A 22,272-nucleotide genomic window follows, 5' to 3' on the forward strand; every position below is an offset into this window, starting at 1 on the left:
ATTATATTATGTTATTTTAATCGTCTATTATATCACAGTGTATCATATAAAATCTAATATTATAACTAATTGGACTTATATTATAAAGTGTTATACTAACAATTATAAATAAAATATTTTATATTTTATTTATATGATATATAAATTGATTTTGATGTGTGATTTTATTTTATTATTTTTATTAATAAATTTGAAAATATTTATTGTTAACAAAAAATCTATAATGAAATTTTTTTGGATAAAATTCATTCTATTAAAGAAATCTATTATTTAAATTAGGAAAAGACATTAAATAATTAAATCTATCATTTAAATAAGGAAAATACAAAATTCTCTACTATCTTTGTTACCAAACAAAATTTAATCTTTTTAAAGACTTTTATCCTTATTACCAAACAAAAGCTTAAAGTACTTTTACTTTAATAATATAGATACGTTCATATTTTTTCTTAGCGTTATATGTTTTAGATGTGTTTCATATAACTAAATATATTCAAAAAATCTAGACCAAATCGAGTAATATTGTTATTTTGGTACAAATATCCATTCTGTTTCAGATATATTGGTTATTTGGATATTTTTAGTTCTTTATATTTCAGAACCGAATTCATTCAACCGAGAGAACCCGACATGAACCCACCAATTTATAATACACGAGCAAAGCCTAATTTCAAAATTCACAAAAACTTGGTACCTGAAATAAATAATTGTACCTAAATAGATATCTGAATATTCATGTTTGACTGATTATGATAAATAAATTGAAAAAAGAAAATTGTTAATTGTTTTGAATTCTTATCACAAGCAAACCATTTAAACATGTCGAATTATTATGACCAACATGTAAAATGATTGATATCAAAATTATTATGATAAATATAATTAGTGAAATAGTTAGGAAGAATGAAAAAATAATGTAAAAATATATAATAAAACACTTTAAAATAAATAACTTTTTTATAGTTATATAATAAATGTTGTTGAATTATTGGGAAAATATAATAAATGAAGTGATTAAAATATGTTAGAAAAAATGAAAGTTATGAAAAAATATTTAAATTTAAGAAAATATTGTTTTGTATTTCAGTTTTAATAGAATGTGTATATATATGTATGCAAATGTTCATATATATGGATTATAATTTATTATAAATCATGGCTATCTTTTTATTTATGTTCTCGAATTGATTATAAAGCTATTTGTGAGCTAACAAAAAAAAAAACTATACCCCACCAAAAAGAACTATCCAAAACAAACAATACATAGTGTCTGACACGGATAACGGATTATATATAATGGAGTTTTGAGGACTTTGTCTTTTAGTGTGTCTGAGAAACCGTTTTGAAGGCAGGAGAAGAGTTGGTAACAAAACTTTTGCTTCTACTCTTTCTATGTCTTGGATTCGGTACTTTCTCAAGAAGAGACAAAACCTCAGGCATCGATGGTCTAACCTTAACCTCTCCGATACATTGTAAAGCCAAGAAAGACATCATAAACGCTGCTTTCTGAGGGTATTGACCCACAAGCTTAGTGTCCATTATCCTAAACACTTTTCGCTTGTCTCGCAAGTAAGGTTTGGCCCATTCCACTAGGTTTTCTTCTTCTCTAGCTCTGTTTTTGTCTATGGCTCTACGTCCTGAGAGAATCTCTAGCAAGACAACACCGAAGCTGTAGACGTCGCATCTCGTAGTTAGATGACCTGACGGGGAACAAAACAGAACAAACCAAAGTGTTTTAGAAAATTTCTTGTTATGTGTTTGTTTGTAGGTACGTGCATACATATTGAATCAATGAGTAAAGAGAAACCTGTAGCTAGATACTCTGGAGCTGCGTAACCTTGTGTCCCGATGACTTCGGTTGTCACGTGTGAACGATCATCTTTTGGACCTTCTCTGGCCAATCCAAAGTCTGAGAGTTTGGCGTTGAATTCTGAATCGAGAAGGATATTTGATGCTTTGAAGTCTCTGTAAATGACTTGGTCCTTGGCATCATGCAAAAAACATAGTCCTCGAGCAGCACCAATAGCGATTTTCATACGTAGTGACCAAGAAAGCACATTGGAACCTCCTAGAATAACCACAACTGATCAGGCCATTAGAGGCAAGTATTGGATTTAAGACAGAGTTTTTCTTTACTTACTTTCAAACAAATGATTTTCTAAGCTTCCATTAGGCATATACTCATAGACCAAAAGACGGTTCTCTTCTTCTAAGGAGTAGCCAATCAATTTCACCAGATTGGGATGATGCAATCTCCCAAGATAGTTCACTTCCCTCTTTTAGAAAAAAGCATACAGAGGTAAAACATTTCCAGTATATTAGCCTCTAGAGAAAATATAGGGTTGGTTCTGGGTACAATCAGATAAAACAATCTTCTCGTCCCCTAAGTTTTAAAGAGCGACTATACACACATAGTATGACCTCCAAATTGTTAAATTTTTTCATGTATTAGGATCAATCTAAAAATGTTTCTGACACACTAAATCTCAGATACAGTCCCGAAAAAGTATAATAGAATTATTGAAAAGCTTACCTGCCACTCCTTGTGGCCCTGAAACCCTTCAGTTTTAAGCTTCTTTACAGCAACAGCGAGGTCGATTCCTGGTCCACCATTAACACAACCCTTGTAAACAAACCCGAACCCTCCTTCTCCAATTAGACTCTCCGGACAGAAGTTTCCTGTAGCATTCTTTAGCTCATCTAACGTAAACGACTTCAAATGTTTGGAATGGATTATTTCTCCTTCTTTGCTAGGAGCATGTAGAGCGCTTCTAGCTTCAAATTTTCTTGTAATCAGAGGTTTTAAACTCCATGGATACGACAGATTCGAGCTTCTTTCAGTATCACTATCACCTTCTGAACCATGACAGTGCCATATTCTTACATGGAAAATTATCAACAAAAATAGTTAACTAATTCAAGAACATGGTGTCATGGCCGATTATGAGTATATGCAAATGAAGCATTGGCATATATGTCAATGTACATAAACATAGAGTTCCCTAATTGTTAAAACCAAAATCTTATTTAAATTTGTACTAAATGTTTATAGTTCTCAAAATCACATGACTGATCCTGCATGGGGAATCGAGCTTTATCTTCTTCTATCATCGTCGAATCCAAAAACTACACATAAACCTAATCTCCTAAATAACCTAAGAAATGCATTAACTCACAAGGTTCAGAGAAACCCTAGAAGATTCCAGTATGAATATAGTTAATTGAAGAAGGAGATGTATCAAAGGTTGAGAAGAGCTTACGTGAAAAGGGTCTCGAGTTCACTGAGGAGTCAACGTTTTTATCCTCATTATCATTCTTCTTTGAGCAAGATTCAAAGCAATTCCCCATGTTAATCCTATGGTCTAATTATATAAAACCCTTGGACAAATGTAAAACGCTATAGATCGATTTTTTTTTCGCACCGTCGTCGTCACCGACGTTCTTCCTCCGGTGAAAGGAAGAACGTAGAGATGAGAGTTGGTGGGATCGAAATGTGTTTGGATTCCAAATCGATCCAGAGTGCTATTTGGGCTGGGAGATAAGAGAAGCAAAGAAAATTTAATTAAAATTGGATAAACTATAATTAGAGAGAATGCATAGGGAGTTTCCGTGTATTAACTTCCTGTCAGAGTAACCTATTAATTACCAGTTGACTAATCCTATGTCACGTGCAACTCCCGTGTCTCGACTCTTCCCATGAATTATCAACTTTTTTTTTTTCTAAAAACTAATTACTCCCTCTGTTTTTTAAAGATCCATGTTTTAGGAAAAAAATTTGTTTTAAAAAGATACATTTTTTACTTTTTCAATGTATTATTTAATGAAAATCTGTTAACTTCAAAAAAATTAATTGTGTTTATTGGATTTTTATTGGTTAAAGATTATGGAAAATTGTTATTTACAAAAATCAATGCATTTTTAATGTGATTTCTTAATATATGTGAAAAGTCTAAAATATGTATCTTTAAAAAACAGAGGGAGTATCAATTTTCTTTTTTGTCAATGTTTTGAAAACCGAACCGAACATTGATTCGGTATTATTACTAGGTGATTGGTTGGACCGGTTAAACCGATTAGACCGGGTTTTATATATTTTGTCATATTATATATATATATATATGTGCGTGTGTGATTAACCAAAAATACACTTAGAAATATTTGGTATTGATAAAGAAACATATAACTAAATCATTATTAAATAAAAATATTTATAATTACTAACTATTGGTTTTGCGTTTGACCACTATTTTAATTTTTTTTATATATAAGTTCAAATAAAAAGAATAACTATCAATGGATATAAATATATAGTGCGTACAATGGAAAAAGAAGGAAACAAATGTAAATAAGAAACGTTTATTGATTTACATTTGCAAAAGAATGAAACAAGTGTTAATAAAACATTTACATTTACAAAAGAAGGAAACAAGTGTTAATAAAAATCAAAAGAAGAAAGAAATGATTGTGGATTTCAAACGGAATGGTAAGAATCTAGAATTTAATAAAAATGTATCATGTTTACATCACAGCTAATGCAATTACATTTATTGTTTTACTGAACTGGTTTTATTTACTGATCCGAGTCAGTCGGTTTAGCCGATTTTTGACCGGTTTTAGCGGTTCAATTTCAATCTGGGTTTTAACTCAACTCGGATTCGGTATGTTAAACGATTCACGGTTGAACTGGTCGGACCGGCTGGTCCGGTTTTCAAAACCTGGCTTTTTGTTAAAGAATTAAATTATTTATATTGTGATGTAAATAATACAGGTATAACCTTTTTTGCCATCTAAGATTTTATTAACGGGTCAAAACCCAACGAAACTACAAACATTAAAACAAAGCCCAAACGCTAAAGACGAAACAAAGCAAACAGATGGGCTTAAACTCCAGCCCACAAACCGAATAATATTAACATCACCACGCGTCCAGAGTGCATGGACGTCTACGTGTTCAAACACCCCTCGCGTCACACGATCACCACATTTTCACTCCACGAGGCTTCACCGGAGAAGACGAAACAAGACATACATTTCGCCGGAACACGCCGGAGAACCATCATATCCATCTTCGACCTAGACTCTTAAAAGTGGAGAGCGTCATCGACAAAATCCAGAGATCTCATCCAAAGCCACCGAAATCACCACTGACGGCTTTATAAACCGCGACCCTCTCTGACTACTTTACTTCCTAGGTTCGGAGAGCTTCATCAACCACATTGAGATCTCATCCACAGAAACTAAAACCAACAGTCGAAGCCAATAGGATCGCAAACCAGGAACAACGATCGAGATCAGAATCAAATCCGACCGCCCAAAACCAGAAACAGAAATCAAGAACGACAGAGACAAAGCCGGCGATAAACAGTGCTGAGAAAGCCACCACTTCCCGGAAGTAAAGCCGGTGAAACAGATGCTGTGTAATCAACGCTTCCCAGAGACAAAATCGGCCGCCCACCGAATCTAAGATGCGACGCCGAAACCAAAAAAAACAATACAAGTAGAGAAAGTAAACGGTTGAAACACAAAGTGCCCGACCGATACTGTGGCTGAGAAAGCCCACCGTTTTCGGTCGGAAAGCAAAGATCAGATCGAAGAAAATATACTTTAAGAGAAAAGTTAGAAAAGAAAGAGAATAATGCAGGTATAACCTACTGCTTCATTTCGTTATTTATTGTTATCTTGTAATATTATTTGATAAACGAGTACTATAGCTATGAATAAAATTAGATAGGCCATGGTCTAACGTTCATTACTTTCTGTAAAATGTTATGGAAAATTTTTATGTTTGAAGAGAAATATAATCCAAAAACTTATTGTATAAGTTATTTAATTATTGGCTAACTCTTTGAGGATAATTTGGACGGAAAATACTAAATTAATAAAAGAGATATTTTATCAAAATTTCTAACTTTAAATCTTTGTTAATAGTGTAGTTTATTCTCGTAAAAAAACAACTTTACAAAGGGATTAGCAAAAGGACCATAAATACAGCATAGTTTTGCAATAAATACATTCACCTCTTGCTCATTCGAAAATACAACTAGTTTAGATACAGTTTTCCAAAATTAAATCACTATTATATATTTTTAATAATAATTTTGAAAATTTTCACTCTAAAAATAAAAATAAGGGAAACCTGTTTATATAATCACTTAATTTCCGGTCAATTTTTTAAACCCAACCCGAACACTGAACCTAATGATGTTTCGGGTTGCTGGATTATCGGATCGACCGTGAAAGAACTGCAAATTAATAAATGAACTACTTTTATTATATAATAATAAATTGGCTACGAAAATAAATATATGAAAACTAAAATAAGTATTTTTAAAATGTTTTGTAAGACATAAAAGATTAGTTTGGCTACTTAGAAAATACTTAATTTTAGTTTTTATATTTAATTTTCATTTGACATATAAAATATCAAAAAAATGTTTAAACTATCTAAATTTGTTTTATAACAAGTTAAGAGTTATGAAATCTAACAAAAAATATTAAAACTTAAAAATTCATAAATATTTAAATGTCTAGTGAGAATAATAAAATTAAACTTCAAATCTAAATAAACCAAAAAAACATCATTAATGAATTATCTATAACAAAAATAAATTAACACCAAATCAAATCAACTAATTTTGGTCTTTCAATCATCGTTCACTTAGTTATCTTCAAGTAAAAACTATAAAATAATAAGTAAAAGTTATTGATTTGTTAAACCATTGATTCAACCGGTAATTGGATTCCTAGTTTTAGAGGGTTTTTACGATTCTATTGGGGTTTTAAATATTAGTTCTTTCACAAAATTCAAACCGAATTTATCTTGAGTTACTAGATTTATTGGTTTAATCGCGGATTAAGGTCTGGTTTCAAAACACTGGTTTTGGTATATTACTATGGTGAAGTAGCACTGTATGCAAACCTGTTAAATACAGTTTGTAGCAGTGTCTTTTATTAGTTTCAGTTTACCTTGATGGTAATATTGTCTTTGAAAAGCTGTCCACCAAAATGGTATTTCATGAAATCTCTTACTAGAAAAAGCATATGGGCTACCGTCATGGACTCATGGGTAAGTGGGTAAATAATATGCAGGATTCTTATAACTCGAGAAAAATAGTATGAAAGAAGTAGGTGTTCTTTCATATACAATAGTTTTTTGTTCAATCTTCCCATTTGTAAAGTAATTTATTAATATTCAAAAATATCTTGTAAAAAAAAGTATATATGTTCGGTGGGAAGAAGAAGACTACAAAAGTAAAATATAAACAAGAGTGAAAAATGAATTAATCAGGTCATGTCATAAAATTTGCAGCTTTTTGTGCTTCTTTTGAGTGCATAGCGTCAAATTCACCCCATACTTTGTTGTCCACAAACATATAATCTTCCAATCCTTCAAGAAGCTAATACACGGATACGACATTGTTTTATCAATGCCTCGGTCTCAAACTAATTAATTACTTTATTTATTAATTACCCCATAAACTCATAATGGTTAATTACCTATAGTACGCTATTCCTTTTCCCAAAGGTATGGTATTCGAAAATATATGTCGTCAACACCAAAAACTAGCTAGTGGACTAGATTCAATATGTTCTTTAAAATTTTTGGAAATGAATCAGTCATTTAGTCGGTATTATGTTTCTTACATTTCTGGATATTTTCTGGTTTTGAAACAATAATTTGTTACTATTTCTAGGAATTGCAAGGCTTACTCTCTTTTTTGAACAATTGCAAGGCTTCTTCTTATTGCAGTATGTTAGAGTACTATGTTTATGTTAGAGTACTATGTTTATGTTACAAATCCGTCGTTTATGTAAGATCTCTTGTTATGACATGTTTTAAATGGCTAAAAGACAAATAGAGGTAAGAATGAACATAGCCAAGTCTATGGGTGAACAAAACCCTAACCGAATTCGAGAAAGAGACAAACAAATTAAGCGAAAAAGGGGCAAAGGTTTTTATATAGGAAACAAGCGATGACCGAAGCAAAAGTGACGAACTCGTAACATTATCTATTATTAAGAAGAAGAAGAAGATATGAATTATTGGGTAAGTAAGCTTCTGATTAAAGCAGCTTGAGCAGTGTCTGTATTTGCAAGTAACTCAGATAGCCTCTCACTTAGATCATCAACCTCTCTATGCAGATTCCTTATGTAGTTGCACGTCTCTTGTAACACTCTCGCTGCTGATACCTGTCAATACATTATCTATATATCACCATTTTCATGCCATATATACATATTGTATATCAAGTTAAATTCTTATATTTAGCCTACCTTGTCGGAGCGACGACTATCCCTGAGCTCAGGAAGAAGCTGCTGCAACTTGATAATGAGATCGTTGATCTGTTCTTCTGAGATCCTTGAAGTTCCTGATGATTGCCTTGAACGTGATCTTCTTCCCGACATTTTCTTTTGTTTAATCTGAATATAATTCGAAACTAGTAAGACTAATAGGTACTGGAAACAGGTTATGGAGTTTAGGATATCACACAAGTTATGCCGGGAAAAAGAGAGAGAGAGAGAGAATAAGATGAGATTTACGAAGGAAACAAGTGAAGTGACGGTTGTATTTATGTAAACTTTTTATATTTGTTTATGAAAAATATAAACAAACAATGAAATTAGCCTTTTTATATTTTATTAGAAATATATATATATGCGAATCTTGTTTTACAAATATTGAATTATATGGCCCCTCCTGACAACTTTTGTTATAATAGATCGATTTCAGAGAATCTCATAATTTTAATATGTATATATATAGATCTAAGTTTGACATGCTGATATGTATAATCTTATAGTTGAGCCTAGCCCATTCTTGTTTAAGAAATTATATATACTTATTGATATATTTTGAGTTTGACACTCGCATTACAGTACGTATGTTAGATTTTCTAAAGGTATGTTTCATCTAACTAAAATAGTTCTAGTTTAATGAACATAAAATTTTCCAAAGGCTTGTAAACGACAGTCAATATGTTATAGTATTTCCTAAAGTTAGTTTAGAATTTTTATTAACTTAAATAATTAATCTTCATTCTTAAACGTAATAAGGTGTGGCAACGCCATAAAATATTAGTTAGTGAAATATGTATTAGGTAATCTCCTTTATAAGATCAGACAGACCGTATATGATAGACTTCATATATATATATAAAAGAAATAAACATGTACTATCTGTATAAGATGTTATTTATACGGTAAAAATGTATAAAACTAAAAGAAGATATGGATTGAATTTTGTGCGCTTATCAAGAGAAAGAACATTTTTGATAAGAAAAGAAACTATACTTTATAACTATAATAAGCATATCCATTCCTCGAAATACGACTTCGCTTAATATAAATAAATCTACATTATCGATGTTTAGGGTTTCGTTCTACCACGTCCACATGTACTTTTAAATTCAATTACTTGCATGGACTTCTAACTGATATACCCTTTTATGAAACAAAAATCAAAGGATTTTTATTGAAAATGACAATTTCCTCCACTAATCGAAATCAAAATGTTGACAGCAACACTGTAGTGTTTATTAATAAAATTGTTTTTCTACGTTACGTTCTTGACTAATTTTATATTATTACATTATTTTGTAGATTACATCAAAAAATAAAATTAAAGTTAATTCAAAAATTTGACAAACAATATCATGCTAAAAAAGGAAAATTTTAACTTATCAACATAAATTATGCCATCTAGTTTCAATGGAAAGAAACTGTAAAATTATCCCTCTCTCTCCCCCCCCCTCTCTCTCTCTCTATATATATATATATATATAACAATCAATTTTGATGGTAAACATACTGTATGACAAGTTTTGAAAATTAGTTAAGACTTTTATTATGATTTTTAAGTTATATAAGAAAATACGGAAAAATATGGTAAAAAAAAGGGATCCTTTGAAATACTATAAGGACTCATTATCCATAGTTTTCTTTTGATACTGAATCCTGTGTATTAAAAGAAAACTCACATAAATATGTTGAACAAGAAAATCCGATTAAAAATCTATAGAGTATTATTACGACGACGTGCGTATAAACTACATACTCAAAGAGTGCGAAATGGGTGTTAGTAAGGAAAGGGCCAAAGTATAAGTGGTTTGACTGGTCAAAGGGTTCATACACACAAATACACGCACACGCCCATGTTCTTTGATCAACAACACACGTTGTATTTTGGGAGGTGCGTGCACTTACACCGACCAACGTGAACAGTTAAATTCATATGAGTTCATTATTAATTTATTTATTTGTGCGCTATGCACCACAAAAACTAGTATCAAACCACCAAAACAAAACATTTAAGCAAAAAAAAATCACCAAAACAGAAATCGAGTAATTTTGCTTTTGTTACTGGATTATATGTAATTGTGACTTGCGATTACGACTTACAACCTGCAACTGTTATCGTACAATTTTATAAATATTTATTATAAATTCTGAATTTATTTTCTAAATCACTGAATTTTTTAACGATACAAAATAATGATTTTTGACTTATCGCATGACAATAAAACAAACGATAAACTACGATTTGCACTAGTCGAAGATAATAGGTCGCGATCGTAGCGATCTCGAAACGAAGAAGACATTATTTCAACCCCATGTACCTGCATTTCTTATCGTTGTTTCTCTTTCTATATTACGCGAGAGCCTAAAGTTTACGGAATTTTTTAAAAAAATTCTGACTTTGTGTTTTTTACGCGTTGTCTACATGTTTATGATTCACTCGATACATTCTTCCTAATTTCGAACCTGATGAATACAGTCCTTTATAATATATACATTTTTCAGTTGAACATAAGCCAAGAAAATAAGGAAATATGTTTTTTTTGTAAAAGGAAGAAAATAAGGAAATATGTTTCGAAAAGATAACAGTAGAAACAACAAGAATCTATGAAAACTCGAAGTGTGAGCTGTGGCCTGTGGAAAAGAAAACATAAATCTCAGATTTTAATACATTGGAGAAATATATGGCAATATACTTTGATTCATCAGATGCAAATTCCTTGTATCTTGAAATTAAAAAAGCGAGCCTTTCGTAAAAATCTTGTAGAATAATTTAACTGTAAAATTTAGAATTAAATGGAATAACTTATGGAGTACACATTATAAAAAATATTTATATTAGTGGCTTTTAGATAAATCCTAAGTTAACTATTGAAGAAAATACAAAAACTAGTCTGGGGCAAGTGCCACACTTAACCTCTCTGCGTCCGTCTTTTAGACTGATGTAGTACAAATTGATCTCCGTCATTATTCACTAGAACAGTAGAAAACTTGTGATAAGAAAATATGCAAAATAAGTAAATATTCAGCGTATACAAAAGTGTATATGCTATCTATTAATGGTATATAAATTTTATTGCTTATAAATGTTATTGTAAAATATAGTTTATTTCAACTTCTCTGTTTTCCAAAGTATTATTTAATTTTATTCAATTAGAAAAAGTTAGTTTTCAGGGTATAATTTATTAATAAAAAATAAATATTACTGATACTAAAAGAAAATATGACATTTTTACGAAATTATTAACGAAGAAAATATTTGTCAGAAATTTTTGACGACTCTTTGACAAGATCCAGACAAAGATAAAAATTTGATTTTCGTAAAAAAATCTGACAAGAAAACATTTGTCAGAAATAATCGATGAAATACCAACAAAATATTTCGCCAGAATATAAGATTAATTTATGGATTCTGGAAATTATCGGTAATTTTCTATGAATATTATGACATTTTATAGCTGTTTTAAAAAAAAATTAAAATCTAAGTTTCCGAAGAATATATCCAATCCGTCAGAAAATTTTCATAATTTTTTTTATTATCAATCAAATATTTTAAAGATAAAATATAATCCAATATATATGAAAGATAACAACATTCATTATATTTTGAAACAAAATAACAAGTTACGATTACGAATATAATACATGTATTTCCTAAAACTACCTTTATCCTAAACTTGAATATCCTATTTTTTACTATAAATATGTCAAACAAGTTTTCGACAAACCATAAACACAAAAAAATATCCAATGGCTGCTAATATGGTGGTGGAATACCACGTTAGCTATTCCATAATCCCAATCGATACATGATTAAGAATTGTGTCTAGTATGCACGTCGAACAGCTATATTATTTAAATAATATTAAATACATCAAAAAATACAATCAGCTTTTACATGATTAAAAACCTACAATAACCTATTTATGTAGAAATCATTTTGTGTATTTGCTCAATATCCATTAAAAACAAATAGTTTATAAATTATATTAGATTTAGGGATTTAAAAATTAATAGGGTAAAAATTATTAATAACAAGTGAATTAAAAAAATTACTATAAATAAAATTTATATTAACAAATTTTTGAAAATTAATTTCTACGATTATAAATATACAATTTTTTATTATGAATATATAAACAACACGTAAATAAGATTATCTATATAATAATACATATTTTATAATTAATAGATATTTATAAAATTTTAAAAATAAATAAATTCTGTATTTAAAAATGCGGATCAAAATTTAATACTATTTAAAATTAAAACAAAGAGAGCTCCGATGTGTTAATTGGAGGTCAGCGTGTCTCTCGCGGCACATGATCTTTAACTCACAGCGAAAATTGAGTCAACTTCACGAGCATTCCATTCTTGGCACAATCTTTCTTTATTTGTTAAATTTTTTGTTTTATTCATTTTGCTGCTTGTTTAAGTTCTTCTTGAGTATAGTTGAGATTTTAGAAAGATAAATTTAGAGTAGATGCTTAATTATGATCGAAACTGTGTATATAGGTTATATTTTTTTTTGTTTAAAATATCTTACTGATAAAAGAACAAAAGAGAGTAGATTTATTTTGATATAGAACCAAGTATTTAGATATTGTTATACTATAGGTCATAACTTTGTTTAGGTTCATCTTGCTCCTTCGTTTTTTTTGTCTACGTTAGACAAGAAATTAATGCATCGATATTGAAATGAGTATAATTTATATGTTTTTATTAATAAAAATATATTTTGATGAAGCCATTATTTTGTACTGTATTTCGACATTTTGTTTGTTCCTAACGGATTTGGTTATACAAACAGTAGATATAGTTAATAAAGCTTTTTAGGTTAGTGGAAACTAAATTAATATTTCTAAATTATTTATGGGAACTGAGTCTAGAATATAATATATATATATATATATACATATATATATATAATATGTTAAAGTCCTTCATCATAACTTTACAAAACTATTATCACTAGATGATGCATGTAAAGTTATTATACGAAGTAAGAAATGTTCTAACTTAACTCTATATCTCACTACGTAACTGAATTTATTTTATAAATAAAGTAATTTATTTTTTGTTTGTTCACTATTATATTATGGAGTGAGAAATAGAGTAAGATTGAAACACTTTTACCCTATATTTTTATTTATTTTATTTTAAAATAAAAAAATGAAAGTTTACATTAGAATGCTCTAAGTGATCAAAATATTATATTTGTTCGTGTAAATTAATATTGCCATCTATAGTAAAATAAAAACTAAATCAAAATTTCCTAAATAATATATTACACTGAATATATATAAATATAACAAAATTAATATAAAAGAAAAATTTAATACATGGTAGTTAGACAATAAATTAAATTAATTATTTTATGTCACTAGTTTAGAAATATGTTCTATCTTACAGTTATACTTATACTTTAAGAAATATTTTTTGTCAAAATGTTGGATGATAGATAAGAAATTTTCAATCGAATATTCTGAATGAAAAGATGCTTAAATAAGAATATGACTCTCTTTTTTTTTGTAACAAAATAAGAATATGAGTTGGTGAATATGGTTTAAGAACCACAAGGATTGCCAACCGAAGAGAAGTTTCAGGTGTTCTCTCTCCTGCTCTTTGACACACCAAAACAGGTTAATCGTATAGTATTGCTACAACTAAGTGATCCAGCTAATATATATTTGCTCGTACTCATACCATATTATAAAATTAAACCATTTTAAAACATAACAATTATCACCTAACAGCATATTTTTCTGCTTTGTACTATTTTCTTTAGCTTAATACTAAGGGAATACTAATTGTCGATCAATAATAAAAACTGTAATGTGGCGAATAGTTTGAAGGTTGAAAGGGCAAACTCCTTGTTAAACAAAAGAAAGGGCGCACTCCATTTGTAGGATGCGATTAATTATAAGTTTAGAACTTAGTATGAGTCCAAAAGCCTATAAACTCTGAATTTGCACGTGAAGTTAATCAACCAACAAAGCATATTTTCCTTTCCCAATGCTTTTAGACGAAGAAGAGAAAACAAAACAAGGAAATTTCATCGTTAATCCTTGTATATATAAAGAAGGAATTTCAGTATTACATCTTGTATTATTATTTTTTTGCTACATCTTGTATTATTGGAATTGTGTATGTGTGTGTTTACGTATTAGGGATTTTGTGGTTGTGTTACTGCGGTATACAAGCAAGGTGCTATACAATAATCAATAACTAAATTATATATAAGGCTAGTCGTGTTAATTCCATAATAATCATGCAACAAAAGCGATTTTGTAAAACTTTAAACTGTAAAATTTGACCAAAAATAATGTCTCGACTGCTTCCAGCATATACTGTAGCTGTATATGCTCTAGATAACCCAAATTTAGTATAAAGCCATATATATCAATTAATTAAATTTTCATTTTATTTTAAACCTACAACCAAAAGATTTATACAAAATTAAAAAATAGCTATAGAAAGCTTTATTTTCAAAGTAAATAAATAATTATTTTAAAGATACAGCAAAACAATTTACAGCAAAAGAAGTCCACAGGAAAAATCTACTGCCAAAAACATAAATGTACACTCAGTCAACTCTAATTTAGAGTGAATTGGTTCAAAATCTATATGGAGTGCAAATACTCTAATTTATATGTGTTTATGTATGTGTTTATATGAAGATATTTAATGATTTTTACACATTGTTGAAACAGAAAACATTTTTGCAGCAAAACGCCAAATACTAAAATAATATTTTTCTCGGTTTGTATCTGGAGTAAACGTCAATACTAAAAAAAGAATTTACCCAAAACCTTGCCAGACGAACGCGGTGAAAGGTACAAAACTCTATACGGTTATGCATTAACATTTTGTAAAAATAATCGCAAAATTTTCTAAATGTTCACGAAATTTATTTTACCTTTTGAACATTGTGTTAACGAACGTTATGGTATAATGCGTTGTGATTCAAAATAACTCCCATAAAGGCTATACGTCTTGCACATTATAATTGGTGTCACCATTCATAATCAATAACCAAAATTAATTAAGACAGCAGGTTACTGGTTTTGGTGTGTTTGATCTAAACAAAACAAATCAAAATCCGGTCGCTCTATGTCATGCATGATTCGTCTTCAATGTTACAACTTGGTACTTAGCCCCAAGTTGTCAACATTTTAACATTAATAAGCTCGACAACGTCCACGCATCATTAACCCTAAAGTTGTTTAAGTGGGATACTTAATTTTTTTTTAATTTTTTTTGTCTAAAAAAATAAAAAAAATCAATCACGGACCACCGCTACGTGTTAGTGGAACCCGCAAACAGTGCAAACAACAACAATTTATAACGCCTAATTAAACGCTACTTCTTCTTTTTCTTCTCTTTTTTTATTTTAATTAAAAAATTGCTAAGCACCCCTTAAATAACCAGGGTTAATGGTACTCTAAAGTTTTTTCTTTTCACAATTTGCAATTTTTAGAATATTATATTAATCAATAACTAATCTCCTCGGTTATGTTTAAATGATTGCAACGAGACAAAAAAAAGGAGTTCTAAAGCAAAGTAGTTGCATAGGATTCCATGTACAATTACTCGTGGGGGTAAATATTTATTGCGACTTAATTCATAGTCTCGTTCTAGTGAAAGAAACAAGATTTTTGTCGCGCATTGATTTTATTTATTACAAAAGTAATGCAGTGTTTTAGAAGATGGAGGTGTGGTCCTAGCTCAAGTCATCAGAAGTAAAATCAAGTGGTAGGTCAAATAATATAGCATAATAATCTTTCTTTGATACATAAAAGAGCAGAAAAGATGCTATACCTTGCAGAATATTCTCAGTTAACAACATATAGGCTATTGCACCCTGCATCTCTATTCTCTGGACTTTAAATTTAGTGAAAATAAACTAAAACTATATTCCCTAATAGCAATGTGCTTATAAGTCTATGATTTATTTTCCATTAATCTAAATATTTTAAAAAATGATTTACAGCAAAACTGATGATTAATAAACGGGCTAAAAGCCTAATAACAATTCCAGCCCATTAAAAGAAGCTAACAGGATAGGATCATAACTGGGCTGTAAGACCTAAATTGGTTTCATATTCTGATCTCAATTTCCTGATTGGTTCAATCCAATCCAAAAGAAACTCAAAATCAAATGTGAACCAAATACTTTATATAATTTATGCTTTGTTAATCTTTAAGTTTTGTAATAGGGATTTCTTTTAGCAAATTAAGTAATATGTATAAATAAAAAGCATTTAGTATTTATTCTATGTTCATGATATGATTTCATGGTAAAAATTAGAAGAATCTAGTGTTTTTTTCTGTCAACAATCTAGTGTTTATATATATCTTTGTTTATCCAAATGTTATTGTTAGAGTAGAGATTCAAAAGTGTAGGAAGAGAGGAAGAAACAAAACTGAAAAAAACAAAACAAAACATTGACGCGAGAAAAAGCAAAAGGAAGAGCTTTAGTTGTCCGAAGCAGAACACGTGTAAGAGCCCGCCGTTAACGTCCACTACCAACGGCGTCGTCAAACGTTTACCGTAAATACCGAAACTACCCTTCTTCACACCCTCCTCGTCATCTTGGTATAAAAAAAAGAAAAAAAAAGTAGTAAAGAATATAAATTCATCAGCTTTATTCTTGAATTTTATATTGCAGAAATCACCCCACTGGTTCGTTCGTGCATCTTTTTATAACCCCAAAATTATATTAATAAAATAAAAAAATGTAAATCACAGCCCAAATATGCTACCAATTTCAGCTGAAAAATGTGAAGATGTTGAATGAATAAATCAAACCCATAGCCTCTCATCCAGTCGCAGCCAAACAAGTTTGGTTTTTTGATTCATTCTTCGTATCTTATATATTGTCTCTTGAATCGTTGAAAATCATCGTGTATCTAAAGTTGGTTTTGTCTGAAAATTACAGATCTTCAATCGAGTTTGATTGTAAGACGAATCGGAGGGGTTATTCTCCGGTAACTGGTAAGCTTTGATTTTGTGAATGACCCTTTTGTAAAAAAGTTTAACTTTTTTTTTTAGTTTTAGTAAAGTGACTTATATCGAATTCGAGATCCGATGAATGATTGTTCTTTGATTCTATTGGGATGCTGCTGGTGGTGAATTGCTTTTTGATCTGATCGTATTGCTTGATTTAGATCTTGTCTTGTGGATTCCAATGATTGGGTTTTTTTCTTTTTTTTTCTGATGATGTCAGAACTAATCTTTCACTGGTCAAGAACTGTACTTTTTAATCTGACTAGTCTCACTCAAACGTTACTATCATCTTTGCAGTTAAATGAATTTTCATTGGATATATTGATTTTAAAAAAACACAAGATCCTGTGGATGTGTGTGTTCTTTCTCTCCTCTTCTGTTTTTTTTTTTGTGGATGATTAGATTGATGGTTCTTTGATTGTTTTTTTATTAGCGTCATCTTCATCATGTTGGAGGCTCCGAGTTATCTTGTGTCAAGGGACTTACCATCTTCATGTGAGGAAGAGAGCAAATGGATATACAACGCTCACTGCGTCCTTCAGCTCTCCTTGAAGAAGCGTTTGTTAGATCAACAAGGAAGTTACAGCAGGAGCAAAATGCTACGTCTTGAGAGTTCTAACCAAACTCAGCAAGATGTTGGTGGTGGTGGTGGTGGTGATCAACAGAGTCCACCAGTAACTACGCTTGACCAAAACGCTCTTCTCAACTGCTTAGCTCACTGTTCTTTATCTGACTTCCGCTCCATCGCCTCGACGAACAGAACCTTCCGCTCGCTCATTAAGAACAGCGAGCTCTACAGGCTGAGACGAGCAAAGGGCATCGTGGAGCATTGGATATACTTCTCTTGCGTGCTCTTGGAATGGGAAGCTTACGATCCAAACGGAGACCGATGGCTGCGTGTACCCAAAATGACAGTGAACGAATGTTTTAAGAGTTCGGACAAAGAGTCTCTCGCTGTCGGTACAGAGCTTCTTGTGTTCGGTAAAGAGATTATGTCCCTTGTGATTTACAAGTACAGCATCCTGACCAATACATGGACGTCAGGGATGCAAATGAACGCTCCTAGGTGCTTGTTTGGTTCAGCTAGTCTAGGTGAGATCGCGGTTGTAGCTGGAGGATGCGGCCCTCGTGGGCAGATACTGAACTCTGCTGAGGTTTATAACTCGGAGACCGGGGAATGGACCGTGATTCCAAGCATGAACAAGGCGAGGAAGATGTGCTCGAGCGTGTTCATGGACGGGAACTTCTATGTTCTTGGAGGTATCGGAGAAGGGAACTCTAACATGCTTATGTGTGGTGAGGTCTATGATCTGAAGAAGAGGACATGGACGTTGATACCCAACATGTTACCGGGAAGCAACGGTGGAGGAGGTGCAGCGGCGGTGTCAGGTGCACCACCGCTTCTAGCTGTTGTCAAGGACGAGCTATATGCTGCGAACTACGCGCAGCAAGAGGTGAGGAAGTACGACAAGAGGTGTAACGTGTGGAACAGAGTGGGGAGTTTGCCAGAGAGGGCTTCTTCGATGAACGGTTGGGGAATGGCGTTTAGGGCTTGTGGAGATCAGCTAGTGGTGGTTGGAGGGCCTAGGGCACTTGGTGGAGGGTTCATAGAGATCAATGCTTGTGTCCCAAGGGAAGGTGAGGCGCTGCATTGGAGAGTTCTTGCATCAAAGCGATCAGAAAGCTTTGTGTATAATTGTGCGGTTATGGGATGTTGATGAAAACTTTGAGAGCCCATTTCAAAAGTTGTTGACTTCTTTATTTAGGGGTTCTTACATGTTATTTTAAACACTTTGTTTTGTTTTCTTCATTGTCTTTCTGGGGGTTATTGTTGTTGAGGCATAATCTTGAACTGAACAAGTTTCAATAAAATTTGAAGATAATTTAAGAACAAACTTCATGTTGTTCTTATCTCTCAGCATTGTAATTTGGTTCCATTATTAGCACTTCATGTGGTGAGATTTTTAGGTTAACTAGTTTTACTATTAAAACAAACTAGATTTTGACCCGCGCTTTTGAAGCGCGGGATATTTTACGATGAAAATTTCACTAATAATTTAACAAATATTTTTGGTAATTTTTAAAGAGTGTGTATTTAAAAATTTTTTGCATTTAAATCAGTATTTTTAAATTCAACCCGATTGTGATTATACCGGTTAATCCGGAGATCTGACAATTCAATTTATGTTTCTAAATATTCATATTAAAAAATCACTAAAACCCAAAACTAACCGATTGAACTGATGGATGACCGATATATAATCTAATTGGATTTAAATTGTAATAGTTTCATAATTTGTAATCTTATAATCGAAATTTTAAAGTTCACTATTTTGAAATTTATGAAATTATGACGTTTCTACAAAAATTTAAAGAGAAAATGATAGATATAAAATAATTAAGATTAATTATTGTATTATTTGGAAATATTGATAGTAGTATAAAAAATATATTGTTTGGAAACATTGATAGTAGTATAAAGAAATAAGTATATTGTTTGGAAACGTTGATAGTAGTATAAAGAAATAAGTATATTGTTTGGGAACATGAATAGTAGTATAAAGAAATGAACATTAGTGATTTAATGTATGTTTAACTATAAAGTATAAATGTGTATTTAATTTAAAAACTTACAAAATAAATGTTAGGTCCAACCGAATGTTTCTGTTTTAATAAGATAGATATTTAATAGAACATGGAGAGATAAGAATCGTATAATTATAATTCAAATTTAATGTTTTTAAAATACGAACATCATATTATTTCTTAGGAATAAAACATGATAGAAATCCCGTTTTGGGTGAAAGAAGAATCTTATCCATCTTTCTCTTCATTTCATCCTCATCTAGTCCTTCTCCTTGCACGGTAAGTATACTGTTTTCTAATGTTACAGATTCAACTCCTAATTAACAAAATGAGAAATTCATTAGGATACATTAATTTTTCAAAATTTTGGCTTAAACATAACCATCGGTTGTATTAATGTGTACCTTTGTAATCAAAGATATAATTTAGAGCTTTCTTCCTGGCTTTTTCACAATCAGAATCAAACCGGAATTTCACTTCTTCCTGCAAATAATGAAATTACAATTATTTTTTTTGAAGAACTTTATATAAACAATACTGGTTCTGAATGCGTAAAGCTACATGTATATGCTTTTTATACAATCCTCCTTAAATTGACTAACCATTTTTGAGAACTTTGAAAGTTTGGATTTTGAATAGAAATGATAAAGAACAATGTGATTTTAACTTAATTGGCAGCCTGCTTATAACATCGATTTATAGCACTACTAAACTGAACAATGATATCTTTATGTAGACTTGCATGAATGTGATACATGCTAATACATTAATTTACCTTCTGTTATTACTAGATCCCCAAAATTTATGTAGTCTTGCATGAATGTGACACATGCTAATACATTAATATAGTATCTGAAACATAACAGCCTGAGTTATTATTGCAACTAATTTTTAGCACAAAGATTAACAACCTTTCAACTAACTATCTACTTCATATACAATCTTAATAAAGCTAACAAAATAAAAATCTAAAAGGAAATGAATAATAGTATAAGATACATAACAAAGGTACAAGATCCGAAAATCAAGCATTTACTTGCATCATGTTAGGTTTCTTTATTCTAAAGGGGTCGACTTTCTTTAGGAGAAGATTCAAAAAAAAAAACAAAAACAGCTGCGAAAACAGAGTTGTTGTTGCAGAAAACAGAGTAAGATGAAGAAATAAGAGACAAAGAAGATAAAGAGAACAAGAAAGGGAGCACACACAAGACTTTATCCGGTTCACTCCCGTTAACGAGGGTAGCTACGGAATCCACTAGATTCAGATAGTGTTTACAAGAGGAGCTACAAGTGATCCATCTCGATGCCTTTCACTAGCACTCAAGACTCACTCTGTCAACTCCTAAAGTTAGAGAAAACTTAAAACAAAAATTTAGACCTTTACAAGTTTTCTCTCTTCTCACTGTCTCTGTATTACTTTTTTCTCTTGTACTCTCTCAAAACAACAAGACATTCTATTTATATGAAAAGTCTTGAATCTTGTGTGTATGACTTAACGCAAACGCTTCTTTTGAACTTGAATGCTGACTTACATCATCAAATCACGTTTGCCACAACAATTCAAATGTGCTTTCTGTCTTATGGAGACACAAAGACAACAGTACAAGCATCAGAAGGCGGTGCAGCCGTTTCCATCAGAAGTGGTCCCAAAAGCATGTATAACTCGTTTTGATATACACCATCCGTAGTTAGAACTTGAGTCAAGTCTGAGCACACTTGATATTTGTTGTAGTAACTTGGTCATCAAGGTTTCACCTCCACACATCACATATTCACGCTAATATGTTCTGCATTTGAAGCTTCAAGAACATATAGATCAGACGCACAAGTTAAAAAAAAAAAGCATATAGAAGACGCTTGCTTTTAATCAACAAGTAACATGTTGAGTGTTCCATAAGATAAAGAATGGTTGTTTATCTCTAAACATCACATGGCTACTTAAATCACCATTATAATTATAAAATAATTTTTATCCTCAACTTAACTTTTTTACTATCAAGTCCATAATTATGAAATAGTTTTCTACATAAAAAAAATCATGTAATGTAACCAAACGAAGTAGTTTTGTGACAAATCTGCCATCTAGCATGCTAGTGCAGTAGTGCTTTCACAAGTCTTGTTGATGCGTTGTCTCATTCGGATTTAAATTCAATTAAATGCATATTGTTGATATATATATATATATATATATATATATATATATATATATATAACCAAATTGAAAATGCAAAGAGCGTGAGAGTATAAGATGCATGTTCATGCGCATGTCAAAGTTTGTGTGTTGCTATCTAAAACAAACGTAAGCAAATATCCTAACAGAATATAATAGCTTCTGAAAATATGTTTTACAATGTGTATATATAAATCTGTAGTGTGAAGTA

The 22,272-nt window shown here is 30.9% G+C and overlaps 3 protein-coding genes and 1 long non-coding RNA gene across 6 annotated transcripts; 1 reads left to right on the forward strand and 3 right to left on the reverse strand.

Annotated features, from left to right (window-relative positions):
* Positions 1-1,132: 1,132 nt before the first annotated feature.
* On the reverse strand, positions 1,133-3,595 carry LOC108835604 (probable serine/threonine-protein kinase PBL3). Its single transcript, XM_056990439.1, has 5 exons — positions 3,263-3,595; positions 2,534-2,900; positions 2,141-2,276; positions 1,808-2,068; positions 1,133-1,700 (listed from the first exon to the last, which is right to left on the reverse strand). The coding sequence occupies exons 1-5, from the start codon at positions 3,346-3,348 to the stop codon at positions 1,321-1,323; spliced, it is 1,230 nt and encodes a 409-aa protein (XP_056846419.1). The 5' UTR covers positions 3,349-3,595; the 3' UTR covers positions 1,133-1,320.
* A 4,217-nt stretch (positions 3,596-7,812) lies between these two features.
* LOC108816660 (transcription factor PRE3) lies at positions 7,813-8,541 on the reverse strand. 2 transcript variants are annotated; one of them, XM_056990424.1, is made up of 3 exons: positions 8,492-8,541; positions 8,275-8,421; positions 7,813-8,190 (listed from the first exon to the last, which is right to left on the reverse strand). In XM_056990424.1, the coding sequence occupies exons 2-3, from the start codon at positions 8,404-8,406 to the stop codon at positions 8,041-8,043; spliced, it is 282 nt and encodes a 93-aa protein (XP_056846404.1). In that variant the 5' UTR covers positions 8,407-8,421; positions 8,492-8,541; the 3' UTR covers positions 7,813-8,040. The 2 variants fall into 2 exon arrangements, with proteins under 2 accessions (XP_056846404.1, XP_018444727.1); XM_018589225.2 differs by having other exon boundaries at positions 7,816-8,190; positions 8,275-8,535.
* Positions 8,542-16,954: 8,413 nt separating this feature from the next.
* Positions 16,955-19,200, forward strand: LOC108818420 (F-box/kelch-repeat protein At1g74510). Its single transcript, XM_056991111.1, has 3 exons — positions 16,955-17,139; positions 17,238-17,293; positions 17,739-19,200. Exon 3 carries the CDS (start codon positions 17,752-17,754, stop codon positions 19,021-19,023), a length of 1,272 nt encoding a protein of 423 aa, XP_056847091.1. The 5' UTR covers positions 16,955-17,139; positions 17,238-17,293; positions 17,739-17,751; the 3' UTR covers positions 19,024-19,200.
* An 813-nt stretch (positions 19,201-20,013) lies between these two features.
* Positions 20,014-22,019, reverse strand: LOC130497515 (uncharacterized). 2 transcript variants are annotated; one of them, XR_008936494.1, is made up of 4 exons: positions 21,098-22,019; positions 20,667-20,743; positions 20,296-20,374; positions 20,014-20,207 (listed from the first exon to the last, which is right to left on the reverse strand). It is a non-coding gene; the product is annotated as an uncharacterized LOC130497515 (long non-coding RNA). The 2 variants fall into 2 exon arrangements; XR_008936493.1 differs by lacking the exon at positions 20,667-20,743.
* Positions 22,020-22,272: the final 253 nt, after the last annotated feature.

Source organism: Raphanus sativus, chromosome 7, assembly GCF_000801105.2.
Source record: "Raphanus sativus cultivar WK10039 chromosome 7, ASM80110v3, whole genome shotgun sequence".
Classification (NCBI taxonomy): Eukaryota; Viridiplantae; Streptophyta; class Magnoliopsida; order Brassicales; family Brassicaceae; genus Raphanus; species Raphanus sativus.